Source organism: Chrysochloris asiatica, unplaced genomic scaffold (assembly GCF_000296735.1).
Source record: "Chrysochloris asiatica unplaced genomic scaffold, ChrAsi1.0 scaffold00043, whole genome shotgun sequence".
NCBI classification, from domain to species: Eukaryota; Metazoa; Chordata; class Mammalia; order Afrosoricida; family Chrysochloridae; genus Chrysochloris; species Chrysochloris asiatica.
Genome location: NW_006408561.1, coordinates 17,936,048 through 17,954,230, shown reverse-complemented (window position 1 = coordinate 17,954,230; position 18,183 = coordinate 17,936,048). Strand labels below are relative to the sequence as shown.

At 38.5% G+C, this 18,183-nt stretch overlaps 1 protein-coding gene across 1 annotated transcript in view; it reads right to left on the bottom strand.

Annotated features, from left to right (window-relative positions):
* The window catches only part of PRKCI (protein kinase C, iota), a 136,262-nt gene that overhangs the window by 112,319 nt on the left and 5,760 nt on the right, over window positions 1-18,183 (bottom strand). Inside the window, exon 2 of the mRNA XM_006861825.1 lies at window positions 4,866-4,987. Within this exon, the coding sequence (XP_006861887.1) occupies window positions 4,866-4,987 (122 nt within the window). The remainder of the gene's footprint in view (window positions 1-4,865; window positions 4,988-18,183) is intronic.

The following is an 18,183-nucleotide window of genomic DNA, read 5'->3' as shown; positions in this document are numbered from 1 at the left end:
TAGATGTGTACAGAGCATCAACCCAACAACTGCACAATACATATTCTTTTCCAGTGCACATGGAACGTTATCCAGAATAAAGTATGTCTTAGGCCACAAAACAAATCTCCATAAATTTACAAATATCAAAATACTACAAAGAATACTATACATGCTTTAAGAGAAATGAGATCTATCTACATGCACTAATATGGAAAGACAACCACACATGCTAAGTGAAAAAAGTTAAATAGCAGCTTGTATAGTATGAGACTATTTGTAAGAAGGAAAAATTTGTTACTCTATCCCTTCTAGTTGCATAGTCATAGAAAAAGTGTTATCATCAATTTCTTTATAACAGCTACCTCTGATGACCTGAGGATTCCTAGAGACACTTTTTTCCTTCAAACAAACCATTATGTTTGTTAAGGACATGCATTACTCTTGATATAAACTTTAATAAAATGTATTATGAATATCCATACATAAAATATCCCAAAGGCTTATTCCTAGTAAAAGAGAAATGACTGAACAGAAACAGATAATCAGACTCTGAATAAATAAGCACAGTTTTAGCAAAGATTTTAATAGTAGGTTTTAAATACAAAAAGGAAAACAAGTCACAATTAAAATATGCTGTTGTTGTGAAGTGCCATCAAGTCAATTCTGGCCCATAGTGACCCTGTACAGGGTTTCCGAGGAGCAGCTGGTGAGCTTGAACCACCGACCTTGCAGTTCAAATGGCTTTGCAGTCTGGCGCATCTGTTATTCTCTGCCGTACACTTTCTCACCACACCAGTATATGGGAGGAGGAGTGTAAGGGTTACAAAATTACTATTCATTCTATAATGTTTAGTTAGATTAAGGAAACCAGTTTTTCCACATGCACATCAAAACAGATCAGTAAAACTGGTTTTGAGCACAAGGAAAAGTAGCAGCTGTCTCAAATCTGTTTAAAAAATTGAAGTAAGCTTATGATCTTTATTTCATCTAACATAAAATCTAACAATTAGATGTTTAGTTTATAGAACAGTGTTTTTTATATGCCAGAGAAACCAAATTATAATCCTGTCTTCCACTCCTCCTAGAAAAAATGTTTTTCTCTAGCTCAGAATGCCCCAATACCTATATGATTAAAAATAAAGGTGACATAATTACAACTGAAAAATAATCACAAAACCCACTCACTGCCATCGAATTGATTCCAATTCATTGTGATCCTATTTAGTGTTTCTAAGGCTGTAAATCTTTACAAGAGCAGAAAGCCTCATCTTTTCCCCCCAGAGTAATTGGTGAGTGTTGAACTGCAGGCCTTGTAGGCAATAGTCCAGTTTTTATCCTACTGCATCACCAGGGTTCCTTAAAGTAACCACAAGTAACTGAAAATTTATTTTGTTTCCATGTACCTAAAACTAAGAAAACGAGAATGGGATCAGAATTAATCACAGTAAAAGGGTTACTTGGGAATCCACAGGGAAGTTTTATAGTCTTTTACTTGAAAGAGGAAAAGGCTACAATTTCAGAGTTTTTCCCAGAAAATGAGAATTGTTAATAGCTGCTTATGGGGAATGAATTAAAAATTGCATTATAAAAAGACACGGTTATTTCATGAGAGTTAATTTCATTTATTACATGAATCTGTTAATTAAAATAATATTCCTTTAAGAAGAAAAAGAATAAACAAAAACTTGCAATGCTGAATGAAGTCTACAAAAACTGAAGTAAAACTAAACCAGGGCAAAGTTTGCCACTAGTATTCCCGTGTAAACTAGGAATATTTCACATACAAAGTTGAGAGGAGTCCTGGTGTAGCACTGTGGAATAATGCACTGGACTGCAAAGTCGGTCTGAACCACAAAGTTAGTGGTTCAAGCTTACCAGCCACTCCTTGGAAACGCTGTAGAGTCACTATGGGTCAGAACTGACTCGATAGCACTTAACAATAATAGTTAAGTACTGCTCTAGATATTGAAGCTCTATGCTGAACAAAATAGGCCAGATCTCTTCTCTCATAGTGCTTACATTCTACCTTAAGACAAAAACAAAAGAAAACAAGCTAATAATGTAGAGAGTGAATGAGGGTAAGAAAGCTCCTTGCAGGATGCAATATTTAAGAACTGAATGACAAAAAAAGAGAGCCATTTGACAATCTGGGAGAACTCTTCTGGCAAAGACAATATTAATATAAAAGCACTGATAAAAACGTTAATAGACTGTCTCTAAATCAAGTCTAAAAAAAGTACTATCCAAGTATTCCTATAAAGATCCGTTTCAGAGGTCCTGACTAAAAAGCTCTAAATCACAAATAAATGGCATGAAATTACAGGACATGATTAAAATGAAAATGACAATAGTTCACAGGAACCAGTTACAGATGTATTCTTAAATAAGTATTAAACAAATGCAGTATTTCATAAAACCAAGCCAGCATGTTACTTATTAGATTTGTAAAACCATTAATAAAAATTCATAATATCTGAGGTTGGTGAGGGCAAGAGTGAAAGAACCCTGTTATTCACTGTGAGTGTACTATGGTGGTGGTGGTTATATGCCGTCGAGTCGATTCCGACTCATAGCAACCCTGTACAGGGTTTCCGAGGCTATAAATCTTTATAGGAGCAGAAAGCCTCATCTTTCTCCCATGGAACAGCTGTTATTTTCCAACTGCTGACCTTGCGATTCACAGTCAGATTCGTAACCACTATGCTAGTTTAACTTCTTTTGATAATAAATTGCTACTAGCTTCCAAATTTATGATGCACATACTTCTGAGCCCACTTCTGTGAATGTGCTACACAGAGTCCCATAAAACTGTACAACATTATGTGAAACTATTCAATGTATGGACCAGCATAAGCACTAGACTACAAACCATAAGGTCACAGTTCAAGCCCACCATTCAGCTGCTCCTCGGAATCCCTAAACAAGGTTACTATGAATTGGAACTGACTCAACAGTACTTAACAACAATTTGTTCTATACTGCTTATAGTAGTGAAAAAATTATAAACCATTCAAATGCTCATCACTAAGAAATAACATCTATATTATACAAGAGTATAGATAGTATTTAAAAGATACTGATGTGAATTGATGTACACAAACAGAAAAAACAGCATACAGTGCACTGTTAAATACTATTATGTAACAGTTTTGCATGATTTCTTTTGTGTAAAAGAAGGTTGGTTATAAATAATTCATATAAAATGCATGTTTTTCTACATGCATAAAAAATACCAAGAGATATATTCTTAATTTGGTTTTCTCCTTTAAGAATGGGACTAGTGAGGGAGGAGAGAAGACAAAGAGCAAGGAAGACTTCTTTTTTTTAAAGTTTTATAAACACCTGTTATCACTTTTTATTCCCCCGTTAAGAGGGACTATGGATTACCTTAGAGATCTTTTTTTTTTTTTTTTAATTGTTTAAAATGAAAATGTGTTTGAGTTTACCTAGAACTTGGAGTGAGGATGACAATTTTCCAAGGCTTTTCATCAGAAAACACAGAAATGGTCTCAAATACTGAACAAAGTACTACAATGATGTTCTTTAAATGAAATCCCATGTATTTGTTACACTGAAAAAGATTTTCCCAAAGTAGTGTATTCAGGGTTCCTTTTCACTACACTTCAATGGCATTCTATCATGTAAAGTAAAGTCTGTCAAGGTCTGCAAGGTCTTTCAGGATTTAGTCCTGGAGCTCTCAAACTTGAATATTCAGGGCACACCGCTGTAGATCATGGTAACTGGAATCTCTGGGAAGGAGCTCGAGAGTACCATATCTAACAAGTTTTGAAGACCACACTTGGAGTTGTTGTTGTTAAGTGCCATCAAGTCGGTTCTGACTCATAATGGCAGGATCTAGGTTTCCAAGGAGCAGCTGATAAGTTTGAACCACAGGCCTTGTGGTTCATCCATCTTTTGCGGTCCAGTGCTTTATCCCAGAGCGCCAAACTTTGAGGAGCAAGGATCAAGCACACATTCATACCTTACCCCTCTCCACACTTTCAGTGCACTAAAATATGACTCCCCCACCCCTACCCCTCAACACACACCACGCTCTTCATCCCTCTGTGATTTTTTTACACCTTATTCTTCTAAGTGTTTTTCACCTCCCCTCCTCCACCTCAAAAAAATTTGTTCTTTATTATAGGTTTAGCTCACATATAGCAGATATATCAGGCAGATGTAGATACTGCTTCTTTTACATTCCCTACAGTTTCTATAGGATCTCTGATGGCGCTGTAGGTTAAGCATTCGGCTGCTAATTGCAAAGGTGACGGTTCAAACCCACCAGTGGCTCCAATGGGAGAAAGATGAAACTGTTTGCTTCTGTAAAGATTTACAGTCTCGGAAAACCTATACAGGGTTACTATGAGTCAGAATAGACTCCATAGCAGTGGGTTTGGGTTCGGTTTGGAAGTTCCTATGCATTTATCTTCCAGAGTTTATGATATTTTTATGCACACATCCATCTCCCAAGAAGACTGAATCTGAGGCTATGAAATGTCTACATCTTCACCATACAGATATTCAAGAAATGTTCTGACGTCACCAAGATACTGAGTTTCTGCCACCACCTTTTAAATAACAATTGTCACAATCACTTTTATTCCTTAACACTTTAAGGTAATTCAGTAAAAATATGTAATCTCTTAATCAAATATAAGATAGCACTTAGATTTTAAAAAGTCAAATAAATTCACTCAATAATGGGGCAAAAAAGGAAGAACAAAGATTGTACTCTTTGGTACTTTTAGGTTAAGTACTCAAAGAATAATATTAATTTTATCATATATCTTCCCCCACTTTAATTTTTAGGACTTACCTGTATTTAAAAAAATAATAATAAGGTAGAATAACACCTTAAATCAAAAAATTTCACTCACCTTCCTCATCTATCCATTTCATGGTGAAAAGCTGTTCGTTGTCAAAAGAACACATATCTCGAACCTCATTACAAAGACCCTCAAAGGAGATTGAAGGTTCAAAATGTGTTATCATGATATCCCTGAAAAAGAAAAGGAATTTTAAGTTTGACAGTTATTTAAACTAAATAATGTTCTGGTGTGGCATGATAGGATAAACCCTAGACTGGTAACCTTGAGGTCATACAGGGAACCAGATACCATACAGGGAACCCTACACAGAGTTGTTATGAGTCAGAACCAACTCGAAGGCACACAACAACAACAACAATGTCTATGTATTACTGTCTGGCAATTTAATGGTCTGCTGCAATTTTGCATGTACATCAAAATACATTATTTCCATTTTCCAAACTTTCTCTGTAAAGGAAAGAGAAATAAATACCAAATTGCTGCTGTTGTTAAGTGCCATGGAGTAGGTTCCAACTTATAGCAAGCCAGTATACACTTTCCAAGGAGCAGCTGGTGAGTTTGAACCTCCAACTTTGAAGTTAGCAGTCCAATGCTTATCATATAGCACCACAGAAATTCAAGTCCTTGCGAGGCATTCTACTCCACAGAAAAACAACTCAATTTTTGGTAAGTTTCTGCCTTATATATAACTGAAATCTGATCCAACTTCTTAAATATTTATTTTTGATGAAAATATATACACAACTCACACAAGCATTCAACAATTCCCACATGTAGTTTAGTGACATGGTTACATTCCTCACGGTTTGTTAAATTCTCTCTCTCCCATATTATTTCACCACCATTGACTTAATAAGACTCATTACCTTATCTGGGGACTTCTGGTGTGGCGCTATAGGATCAGCACTGGACCACGAACCACAAGGTCAACAGTTCAAACCACCAGCTGCTCCTCAGAAATCCTATACAGAGTCACTATGAGTTGGAACCAACTCTACCGCACTTAACATACCTTACAGTTACTTTTGTCTGCTTGATCTGATTTAGATAATTATTTTAACAGAGTGCAATGATGAAGACAAACATTCTTTACTAATTCTGCTACTGTAGTTAAAGATGACTTCAGGAGACAGATAGTTTTAGCTCAAGGTTAAAAAATCAGGACAACAGATTTGGAGGTTCCTCCAGTCTCAACGGGCCTACTAAGTCTAGGTTCCGTAAGAAATTTGAAATTCTGTTCCACATTTTTATCCCGTTTGGTGAGAACTCTCAAATAGTATTTGATAAAAACATTCAGTAATGTTAGCTGGGCACCATCAAATTCTTCTGGTCTCATTACTAAGAAGGCAGTAGAGTTCATGCAGTCAATTAGAAATGCAATCCAGTCCTCCTCTCTGGTTTTTGGTCTCCTTCTTCCTCTTCTGCTCCAGGTGAAGAGAAACCAACTGGTACATCTAGTTCCAATTTATACTCTTACCCTGGCCCCACCACTTCTAACAGAAATACTCTACTACAAATAGCTGATTTAAAAACAACTATCACACATATTCATATATTGATCATGACTCTTGAATCCTGGCATTCCCTCAAATTAAGGCTCAATTTATGGAAGAAAATATTCCTTACCAGGCACTTCAGCATCAATTTCGATTAAACATTTTTCAGCCAGACAAGTTGAATGGTCTTTACGTCTAAGCTGTCCAACTTCTATCTTATGCTCCATCTTTTGTTTAAATCATCATATATTGATGGCATATCCTCAACTAAGTTGTAAACAACCGAAAGGCATGAATTCTTTAGCTTTTTAATATATTCACTTAACTATTTAGACACGCAAATATTTCTTGACTGAAAGTGGAATACATACTTTCTATGAGAAACCCACCTTCCAGAAAAATAAACACTTTTAACAAGGAAAATTACTGTTGGTTTTCCTATAAGCATTTATAGAATTCTTACTATGTCCTAACTATTTAAAACGTCTTATTTAATCTTCACCAAAGCTGTCAAATTAGATATGCTAATCATATTGTATGGCTTTAAAAAGGAAGGCACAAAGGCATATTGCTAAAAATGTTAGGAAATGGGATGTGAATTCAAATCCAAAATTCCTAATGATACTTGATGCTGTGATCTTTTGCCTCCACGCCTCCCTGATCATCTGGGTATCCCAGCAGCAATAAGAATTCATCATCCTAGCTGCTGGGAATGCTTCTGGTAGACAATCCTCAGTTGTCAGTCCCTTTCAGAGATTGACCCCTTACCTATGGTTGCACCTCCTTTCTGGAGAAACCTACATCATAAACTTTTTTGAATCCCCCTTTATATGTTGAGTGAATGGAAATGTTACATATTGTACTATAAAGAAAGCATAGGGAAATGTAGAAATAAAAAAGTATATCAGACACCTGAGTACATGGACAAGGACATAGCCACAGAGGGCTAGAGCTATGAGTGAAGCATCCAGCTGATAAGAAGTGAGAGGAAGCACACAAGAACACTCAAACCTGCAGACAGTACCCATTTGACCTAGCCTTGATGGCTTGATAATCAGAACTCAACTAGAGGAAGATTTAAAAAAAAAAACAATTTTTGATAAAGGAAACAAGGGTAAATTGCTACAATTTGATGAACTTGACCAATACTCACAGAGGTAGTAGCTCAAAACACCAACAGAGAGGAAAGTAATCTTCACATCAAGTATCAATGCTATCCCCTCTGTACACAGGATAAACAGGGACAGGTAACTCAGACATTGGCTACCTAAATGAGGGGGTGATACAAGCACAAAGTGGCTTACAAGGTTTCAAAAGGGAGTTTAGGTTAAGAGTGTGTGTGTGTGGGGGGTGGGGGGGCGAAGATAGAGTCCCCACTGAATAGTTTTCATCTTGTCTAGATAGGGCTGGTAAAAAGAGATGGGGATTGAACACTACACAAACAAAAGTAGACAAAATAGATGAGTGAGACATACTGAAAATTAAAAACTTATGTGCATCAAAAGACTTCACCAGAAGACTAAAAAGGGAACCCAGAGAATGGGGAAAAATCTTTTGCAAAGACACATCAGACAATGGACTCATTTCTAAAATATATAGGAAACTATAACACCTCTACAAGAAAAACACAAATAACCCAATTTAAAAATGGGCGCAAGACATGAACAGACACTTCACCAAGGAGGAGATCCAGGCAGCCAACAATCATAAAGAAATGTTCACGATTACTACACATTCCCTCAATCTACAATAAAAACCTTAAAAAAAAAAAAAGTACATCAAAAAGGCAGAATGCCATTTAAGAGGCAGCCATAGTATAATGGTTAAAAGCATGAGAGCTAAAGGCAAGATGTTTAGGTTTGAATCCTGGCTCTAACACTTACTTGCTGTGTGACCTTGAATAAGTTAGTTAACTTCTCTGTGGCTCAAGTTCCTTATCTATAAAATGAGGATAATAACTCATAGATTGTTGTACGGATTTAATAGGCTAACTGAATAAATATTTACAGCACTTAGAATACTGTGTAGTATGTGTCTGTTCTTGTTAAGTGTTGTCAAGTTGGTTCCAACTCATAGTCACCCTCTATATAGTTTCCAAGGAGCAGCTGGTGGTTTCAACTGTTGACCTTGTCATTCGCAGTCCAGTGCTGATCCTACAGCACCGCATACCAGGATATGTTTTAAAACAATTTGGTATTCATATACTTTAAACAGAAGTGAAATCTCATTGGAGAATAAGAAAATTCTGGTTAAGTGAAAACAGATGGAATAAAAGTGACTAAGAAAAGATACTAGCCCAAGAAAGCAAAAAAGGAACCCTTAAAAGAGAGGTTTTATTGACGCAGTTTTATTGATACAAGATTGCCTTTCCTTCTCTAAGCATTAATCATACTACTTGGCTTTTTAAGTGTACAATTTACATAAGAATTCATTATAAACACTTTTCAAATTTGTTTTAAAGAAACACTTTGGAGTTAAAGAAGAGAATAATAATGTTACAATTTTTTTCAATATAATAATTATTAAGAAAAGTCAGAATGTAAAGAAGTGAAGAGTAATTTAAAAATGTCTTTATCTTCCCAGGAGACATCAAGGCAACTGGTCGGGTCTCCTCAGGGCAAACCCCCTTCTAAGACTAAGACTCAATGGGAATACACATGTAAACATACGCTCTGACTGGTGACCACGTTGGTTACCAATAAGGGGAAGAGAGGGAAAAACAGCAATGAAGCTGCAAGCTACATCCTACCATGTTCAATAGACTCCCATGAACCCGGGTGTAGACCTGGTTAGCCAGCAGTATGGCAAGACCTGGGGACTCTTGGGCCCAGAGTCAGTGACATAGCCACAGAGGACTAGCGTGGAGAATGAAGCATCCAACTGGTAAGAAGTGAGAGGAGATGCACAAGAACACCCACACTTGCAGATAATACCCACTTGACCTGGCTCCAATGGCTGTTCAGAATTCAACTAGAAGAAGAAGAGGAAAAAAAGAGTAAGCTGATACAATTTGATGAACTTGACCTACACCTATGGATGCAGTAGCTCAAAAGAGGGAATAAATCTTTACAGCAAGGATCATTCCCACCTCCTCAGTACACAGGGTAGACAGGGATGGGCAACGTGGAAATTGGCTACCCAAAATGGGGGGGCTACCCAAAATGGGGGGGGGGGGGCTGCAAAGGCAAGAAGTGACTGGCTTGCAAGCTTTCAAGAGGGAGGCTAGATCCAGAGATCACGGAGGAAGGTAGAATCTCCACTAAGTAGTATCCAATCTGTCTGGGCGGGGCTGATAAAAGGAGATGGGGATAGGACTCTTGTGGTACAATAGTAAATAACTGCTATCAGGACTGACTGTGAAGTTGGAAATGTAAAGGCAGACATTATGTAACAAAAGGTGGGGAGTGATTGACTTTGCAGTCCAGAGGGGAGGTCCCTGGGACCATCAAGGGAAAAGAGTGGAATGTGGGACCCTCCCCAGAGAAGCAGTTATGCCAGAGATGGAGGTAGAGATGATGACATGGAGAGATGGAGCGGCTGGGGACTCCAGACCTAAAGAGGGAGAGGGGCTGTATACGGACGACCGAGGGGCAGGCTTGCAGGGTATACCCTTTGGATGGCTGACAATGCTTGGAGGGAATTGTAATCATGGCAATGAAACGATATACAACAGGATGAATGTAAAGCTAATGTTCTTCCAGGTAAACTATCACATAATCCACAATAAAACATTAAAAAAAAAAAAAGACTTTATCTTTCTTAGTGGAAAGTCAATATTGCATCTAAATTAATAATTTAAAAGTAAAAGGTTTTTATTGTTCTGTGCTGTGGAGTCGGTTCTGACTCACAGCAACCCTGTACAGGGTTTTCGAGGCTGTAAATCTTTATGGGAGCAGAAAGCCTCATCTTTCTCCCATGGAACAGCTGGTTATTTCGAACTGCTGACCGTGAGATTAGCAGCCCAATTCGTAACCACTATGCTATCAGAATGAGCACTGGTTGATTTGAACTGCCACCCTTTCTGTTCAAACAGACCTTGTGGTTTAGAGCTTATCCTACAGTGCCACACCAGGACTCCAGGAGATAATGACATTGTTAAGGGCCGTTAAATCAGTTCAACTCATAGCAACACTACATAGGGTTTCCAAGGGTTAGCTGGAGAGTTTGAATCGCCAGCTATGTGGTTTAAACTGACCTTGAGGCCCAGTGCATTAACCTGCAGCGCCACACCACAGCTCCTGGAAATAAGTTGTTGTTGTTGTTATTATGTGCCATTGAGTCAGTTCCACCCCACAGCGACCCTATATAGGGTTTCCAAGGAGTGCCTGGTGAGCTTGAACTGCCAACCTTGCAATTCAAACATCTTTGCAGTCTGGCACATTAACCCACAGCACCATAGCAGGACTCCAAAGATAAGTAGAAGTGCTAAATTTTATACTGATCAAGAAATACACCAAAGCAAAATACCATTTTAAAAGCAGTTAACTCTAAATGGTGGGAGTAGAAGGTAGGCAGAGAATGGAAGAATAAGGAAGGTACAACTTTATTTAGGACTCTACTGATTGGTATAATGTTACATCCATCAAATCAGTTCTGATTCAAGGTGATCCCATGTGTGCAGAGTGGATCTGCTCCTTAAGGCTTTCAAGGCTGTGGCATTTCGAAAGCAGATCACTAGGTCTGTCTTTTGAGACAGCTCTGAGTGGGTTTCATTGAGCTGTTTGCGACACACAGGAACTCCTCTATGAATGGTGGTAGTGATGGTGGTTGTTTACCATCGAGCTCCGACTCAAAGCCACCCTGAATATGGTTTCTGAGGCAGTAAATCTTTATGGAAGCAGAAAGCCTCATCTTTCTCCCATGGAACAGCTGGTAGAGTTGAACTGGTGACCTTGTGGTTACCAGTATAACGCGTAACCACTACGCTACCAGGGCTCCTTTTGTGAGTGGTATAGATTGTTATTAAATTTTCTACCATGTAAGGATATGATTTTTATACAATTATATTTAAAATTTTTGTTTTGTTTTTTAAATAGTTCTTTCTTCTAATGACATTAAAAAAGGAACCTGCATGCCTTTAAAGCAATCTTTCCTTCAAAAGCACTCTCAAAACTACCAATGTGAGGTAATGTGGGTTAGGACAATATATTCTGGAATTAAATCAGAAGAAAGACTCCTACAGCGTTTCAATAGCGCCTATTTTACAAATGCATATTGAATTAAACTAAACACATTAATAAGCACATCTGTAAACAATTGGGATTTTTTCAGAAATCTTGGTTTTTCAGAACCACAGTATCTTTCTAGGACATACATATTGCATATGTATTATACTGAGCAAATCTGTTACAAAAGGTATCTTTAAACTGCTAAAATGCAAGCATGTTATCTAGAGGACTAAGGTGCACCAAAGTACTTTCAATCGCCGCCTCACATACATGTGAAAACTGGACAATGAACAAGGTTGGCTGAATTTGAATCAATGCCTTTGAATTATGGTGTAAGCAAAATATACTGAATATACCATGGAATGTAAAAAAAAAAACCATATCCATCTTGGAAGAACAGTCAGTCAGAATGTTCCTTAAAAGGACAGCAAGACTGTCTCATGTACTTTGGACATGTTCTAAGGAGGACTAGTCCCTGGAGAAGGAGATCATGTTTGGTAGAGGGTCAGCAAAAAAGAGGAAGAACCTCAACAAGATGGAATGACACAGTGGCTACAACAATGTGGTCAGACATAACAATTGTGAGGATTGTGCAGAACCAGGCAGTGCACATAGGGTCTCTAAGAGTCAGAAACAACTAGATGGCACTGAACAGTACAAATATTTTAAAAACATCTGCATAATCCTTAAAAAGTTTAGATATATAAACCCTAAGGAGACTCAATAAAGGAGTTCTGCTTTATCAACTGCCACTCCTTAAGTTTCAGGAACTAAAGCATGCAAGGGAGTTTATGTAAACATGTCCTAAGTAATTGGAAAAGCACCATATTCACACACTCCTCAAAAACTAGGCTCTCACAGTATCATAGCTAAAATGAACTACAAAACAAAGATAATACATTCTAAAGGTATAAAACAAATTATGCTTGGAGAATTTTCCCCCTCTGGTTTCAATTTTAGTGTTAGCATAAATTATCTCACCACTAGTCTTCAAGAGAATGTGTAGTCTGCTTCACCACAAAGATTCCCAAAAGGACATATTTAGATATAGTTTTACTAGAATTAAATTTTAAAAAAAAAAAGTGGGGGGGGGGGTAGTATTTCAACTTTGCTATTGGACTTCAGAAGACAAACTGCTTTAAATATTTACTATTCTTCTATGTTCTAAAATATACAATCTAAAGTTTTTCTAAGGACTAATTTCCTTCAAAAATAGATCTGAAAAAAGAGCTACATTCAGACCTTCTGAATAAGCTTTTTCAACAGACAAAATATCAATATCCCTTCAACAAATTGTTGCTGTTGTTAAGTGCCACTGAGTCTCTTCCAACTCACAGTCACCTGTACAGAGTTTCCAAGAAGTGGCTGGTAGATTTGAACCACCAACCTTATGGTTTGCAGTACAACACTTATCCAACAGCATTACACCAGGACTCCTCAACAAATTAATGAGAAAAACAATCCAGTGTAAAAACTGAGCCAAAATATGATACAGTTAATAAAATATAAGGAAATACTTGTTTAAAAAAGTTACCAGTTTGGCCGATTGATAAAAATTTAGAAGATACTCTTTTTATTCTCAGCCACTGACATGACATCCAGACTGAGGAAGACCCAGAAACTTAGAGGTCATGTGAACCATGGCCACAGTCGCACTGGCAAGCAACAGAAGCACTACGAGGCTAAGGTAATGCTGGTGGCATGTATCACCACAGGATCAATTTCAACAAATATCATCCAGCTTACTTTGGGAAGACAGGTATGAGGCATTATCACTTGAAGAGGAACCAGAGTTTCTGCCCACCTGTCAACTTTGATAAATTGTGTGCCTTGGTCAGTGAGCAGACAAGGGTAAACACTGCCAAAACAAGACTGGGGCTGCTCCCATCATTGCTGTGGTGTGATCAGGCTGCTACAAAGTTCTGGGGAAGTAAAAGCTCCCCACACAACCTGTCATTGTGAAGACCAAATTCTTCCACAGAAGAGCTAAAGAGAAGATTAAGGTGTTGGGCGAGGGGGGTGGGGGAGGCTGTGTCCTGGTGGCTTGAAGCTACATGAAGGTTAAGGAAATGTTAAGTGCTTTTCCCTCATGGTCTGAGTGTAGGCTGTTTGGTGATAATTCTGTGCAGCTTATACTGAGCACTGTCAGCATCAGAAGCCCCATATAACAGGGTCTAGAAGAATCGAGGCATGTGTTTCCTTGCCGCCCCTCCTCAAACTGTATGGTAGGAGTACGCCAGCACTTTAGAAGCTTGACCCACTGCCTAACGTAACACTTTCCGTTGATAGAGTGGAAGTTATGCTTGCTGATAATATATTCTATTAAATATATTATATACATTAAAACAAAACTTTTAAAAGATGGATAACATGCAATGGGAGCATATGCTATTGCTGGGAAGGAGTCTGGTATAGTGCTGTAGGATAAGCACTGGACTGCAAGGTCTGTTTGAACCGAAAGATCAGCAATTCAAACTCACCAGCAGGTCCTTGAAAACACTATACTGAATCACTATGAGTGGGAACCAAGTTGATGGTACTTAACAAAATTGCTGGGAATGAAAAGTCGATACATACATGAATATAAATTTTTAAATGGGCAAATATTTAACATGTTTGCAAAAACTTGTTTGTTAAAGAATCTTCCTTCATATTATTTGTAATAGTCATTTAATGAAGAAGGTTTAACATGTTGATCAATGACAGAAAAAGATTAAATAAATGTTATACCAATACTGTGGAACACTATGTATCAACTATAAAAAGGCAGATATCACTCTATTATCTATCTGTCTGTCTATACTGACATGGAAAGATGTCCACAAATGAAAAAAATCAAATTAAAAAAGTATGTGTAGAAAAACGAACCTGTTTATTGGAAAAATAAAAGTCAGAGAGTATGCCTATGTGAATTATGTTTGTGTATACAGATGTATAACGATTTTGTTGTAAGTTGGATTCAACTCATAGCAACCTAATAAAGGGTTTCTAAGACTTTTAAATCTTTTGCTGGAACAGAAAGCCTAATCTTTCGCCTGAAGAGTGGCTGCTGGGCTCAAACTGCCAACCTTGTGGTTCACAATACAGTTTTCCTCCTGCAGAGCTATCCCAAATATACTAAGATACAGAATATCCTAAGCTGTTAACGATGGGGTCCTGGTGTAGCGCTACAGGATAAGCACTAGACTGCGAACCACAGGGTCAGCAGTTCAAAGCCACAGTTCACTCCCAGGAAACCCTATATAGGGTCACTATGAGTCGGAAATGACACGACGACATGTAACACACTTAACAACAAAGCTGATAACAATGGCTACCACTAGGAAGTGGGAGAGGCTACATGGGGAAACTTTCCACTCTATGTATGTCTGTATTTTTTTAAGTCAGCTTTAGTGCCTTTCCTTTATGATCTGTATGGTGATGAGTCAAAAAGTATTGCTACTAGAGCTCCAGTTCATACATGCACAGGTTTATTCCAAACAAAACGCGTTTAAACATGTTTCTGAGATTAGTGAATGGCTGTAGACAATTTCTAAGTTCTAAGTAATACATTTAGTCTTAGTCTTGTTAGAGTGCCTCCAAATAAAAGGTCTGATCAAAACTGGTTTCCCAAGGAATCTTCTGGGCCAGTTAAGTTCAAAGCAGAGAGGTCAGCTCAGACCGTTATGGTGACTGTTTTCTGGGATTGCAAAGGAGCAATCTTGATAGATTTTCTTCAAGGAGACAGGACAATCTTGGAGGTTTATGAAGAAGTTGTTTAAAGAAAACTGAAAACTACATTGGTGAGAAAAATGCCAAGAAAATTGTGCCAGAGAATTTTTGTCCACAAGGGTAACTAGGGCTGGTCTATGAGAATTTGGTTGGTAAATCTTATCCCATCTGCCCTATACCCCTGATCTTGCCCCTTCAGGCTTCTTTTTGTTCCCTAAAATTCAAAGAAGTATGATTTGAGCCCCTCAAGGATGCTAAAACTGCCCTATTGATGTAGTATAAATCGAAGAGTACAAGATTCTTCAGGGGAAGGGTTATAAAGATGGAAATATGTAGAGAAACAATAGCTTTACATTTTGATATTTGTGTTTAATAAAGGTTTCTATGATTTTATAGCAATACTATTTGACTTTTGGACAATGAATACGGAAAACTATAGAAGAACTGATGAATTTGAGTTATGGTGTCAGAGAAAAATATTAAAAGTATCAAGAACTCAACTTGGACATTGGCTACCTAAACTGGGGGGCGGGGGCTACAAAGGCAAGAAGTGACTGGCAATGAAATGATATACAATAGGATGAATGTAAAATTAATGTTCTCCCATGTAAACTATCACATAATTCACAATAAAGCATTAAAAAAAAAAGTATCAAGAACTGCCAGAAAAACAAATAAATCTGTGTTGGAAGAAATACAGCCAGAATGCTCCTTAAGTAGCCAAAATGGCCTAACTCTGTTTCTGGTATTTCAGACATGTTATCAGGAGGGAACTGTCCCTGGAGATGAATATCATGCTGGGTAAAGTGGAGGGTCAATGAAAAAGAGGATGACGCACCCAATGAGAAGGAATGGCACAGTGGCAGCCAGGCAGTGTTCAGTTCTGTTGTGCAAAGGGTTGATATGAGTCAGAACAACTTTTTGACTTATCCTCATATTTGGTGACTTGTATTGGTGAGCTGTCATGCACACAGTGGTTGGACATGGAGCAGGCAAAATAAATGACTGTTCAGTTACTTCTAGACATCTCGACCCGGATGCCTTATATAAGCACCTCAAACTCAATCTTTAGTTAACTGTTCCAGGTAATGAATTCCTCTCCCACAAATACTTCTTTACCTTCCCTGCACCTACCCACCCACCCACCTGCCACACACTCAAACACACACTAATTGCTCTAAAGCAGGAAACCTATGAGTTACTTCATATTCTCTCTCTCCAACTACAAGCAATCAATCTCTATTCATATTGATTCTACCCCTTAAAATCTCCATTGAATCCACACTCTCTTTTTTTTTTTAGTGTCCCTTACCTGTAATACTTCAAAAGACTCTAAATTAAGCTCATCCTGGTGTGGCGCTGTAGGATAAGCACTGAACTGCTAACCGCACGGCTGGCAGTTCAAATCCACCAGCTACTCCTTGGAAAACCTATACAAGGTCACTATGAATCAAAATTGACTTGATGGAACAACAATTTCCAATTCATCACCACATGAGTTCCAAAAGTGACCTTAAAGTTGATCACCTCACTCTCTCTTGCCTAAAACTTTCACCAATGAAAAAAAGTTTGAACCCTGCAGTATGATATTCATGAGTCTTCGAAATCCTTAACCTTACTTCAACCTCCTTAACCTTACTTTTCATCTGTGCCTATTCATATGTTTTGCCCCCGTAACATGGTCTAATAAGGAATGAATATGGACTAATGGAATACTGGTATGGTGCTGCATGCTAATGCGCTGGACTGCAAGGTCAGTTTGAACCACAGGGTCAGAGGTTCAAGCTCAGCAGCCACTCCTCGGAAACACTATACAGGATCACTATGAGTCAGAACCAACTCAATGGCATTGACAACAACATAGAACTAACAGGCTCCTGGGTAGCACAAGCAGTTTGCAACCTAAAGACTGGCAGTTCAAGTCCATCCAGTTGCACCATGGAATCCATTTCTGTACAGATCACAGCCAAGAAAAGCCCATGAGCAGTTCCACTCTCTAACACACAAGGTCAGGATGTGTTGGAATCAACTCCACAGGAATCGGTTTGGTTGTTTTTGTTTGTTTCTTTCTTTCTTACGGGTTGTTGTTGTTAAGTGCCATTGAGTAAGTCCCGACTCATAGTGATCCTGTATAGGGTTTCTGAGGAGCGGCTGGTGAGCTTGAACTGCCGACCTTGCGGTTCAAACCGACTTTGCAGTCCAGCACATTAACCTGCAGTGCCACACCAAATCACCCATTAGTTCAATACCATAGTTTCCCAAACACACCATATATTTGTTCAATGCCTGGAACCAACCATGTCCAACTTCATTACTTACCTGGCAAACTTCTACTGATGTTGTTGTTAAGTGCCGTCGAGCCAGTTCTGACCCATAGCAACCCTGTACAAGGATTTCCAAGGATTGACTGGTGAGCTGGCATCGCTGACCTTCTGGTTCAAATGATTTTGCAATCTGGCGCATTAACCCACAGCACCACGACAGGAACATCCTCTAAAACCTCTGGCATTTCACGTTTCAGAAATGCTTCCTTCATCCAACATTCCTCCTCACTGCCTACCTGTTATTGCTGTTGCGTGCCATCGAGTCACTTTGGGCAGAGTAGAATTGTCCCATAACGTTTCCTAGGCTGTTACCTTTATAAAAGCAGACTACCAGATCTTTTCTCTTAGAATCTCTGATGGGTTTAAACCACTAGTTGACATGACATTTTGGTTAGCACCCTCTAAGGAGCTCTGGTAGCGTAGTGGTTACGAATTGGGTTGCGAACCTCAGGGTCAGCAGTTCGAAACTACTAGCTGTTCTGCGGGAGAAAGATGGGGCGTTCTGCTCCTGTAAAGATTTACAGCCTCGGAAACCCCTGTATATGGTCGCTATGAGTGGGAATCGACTCCACGGCACATAACAACAACAACATCCTCTACTGGAGTCCTGATGTGGCGCTGTGGTCTAATGCGCCAGACTGCAAAGTTGTTGAAACTGCAAGGTCGG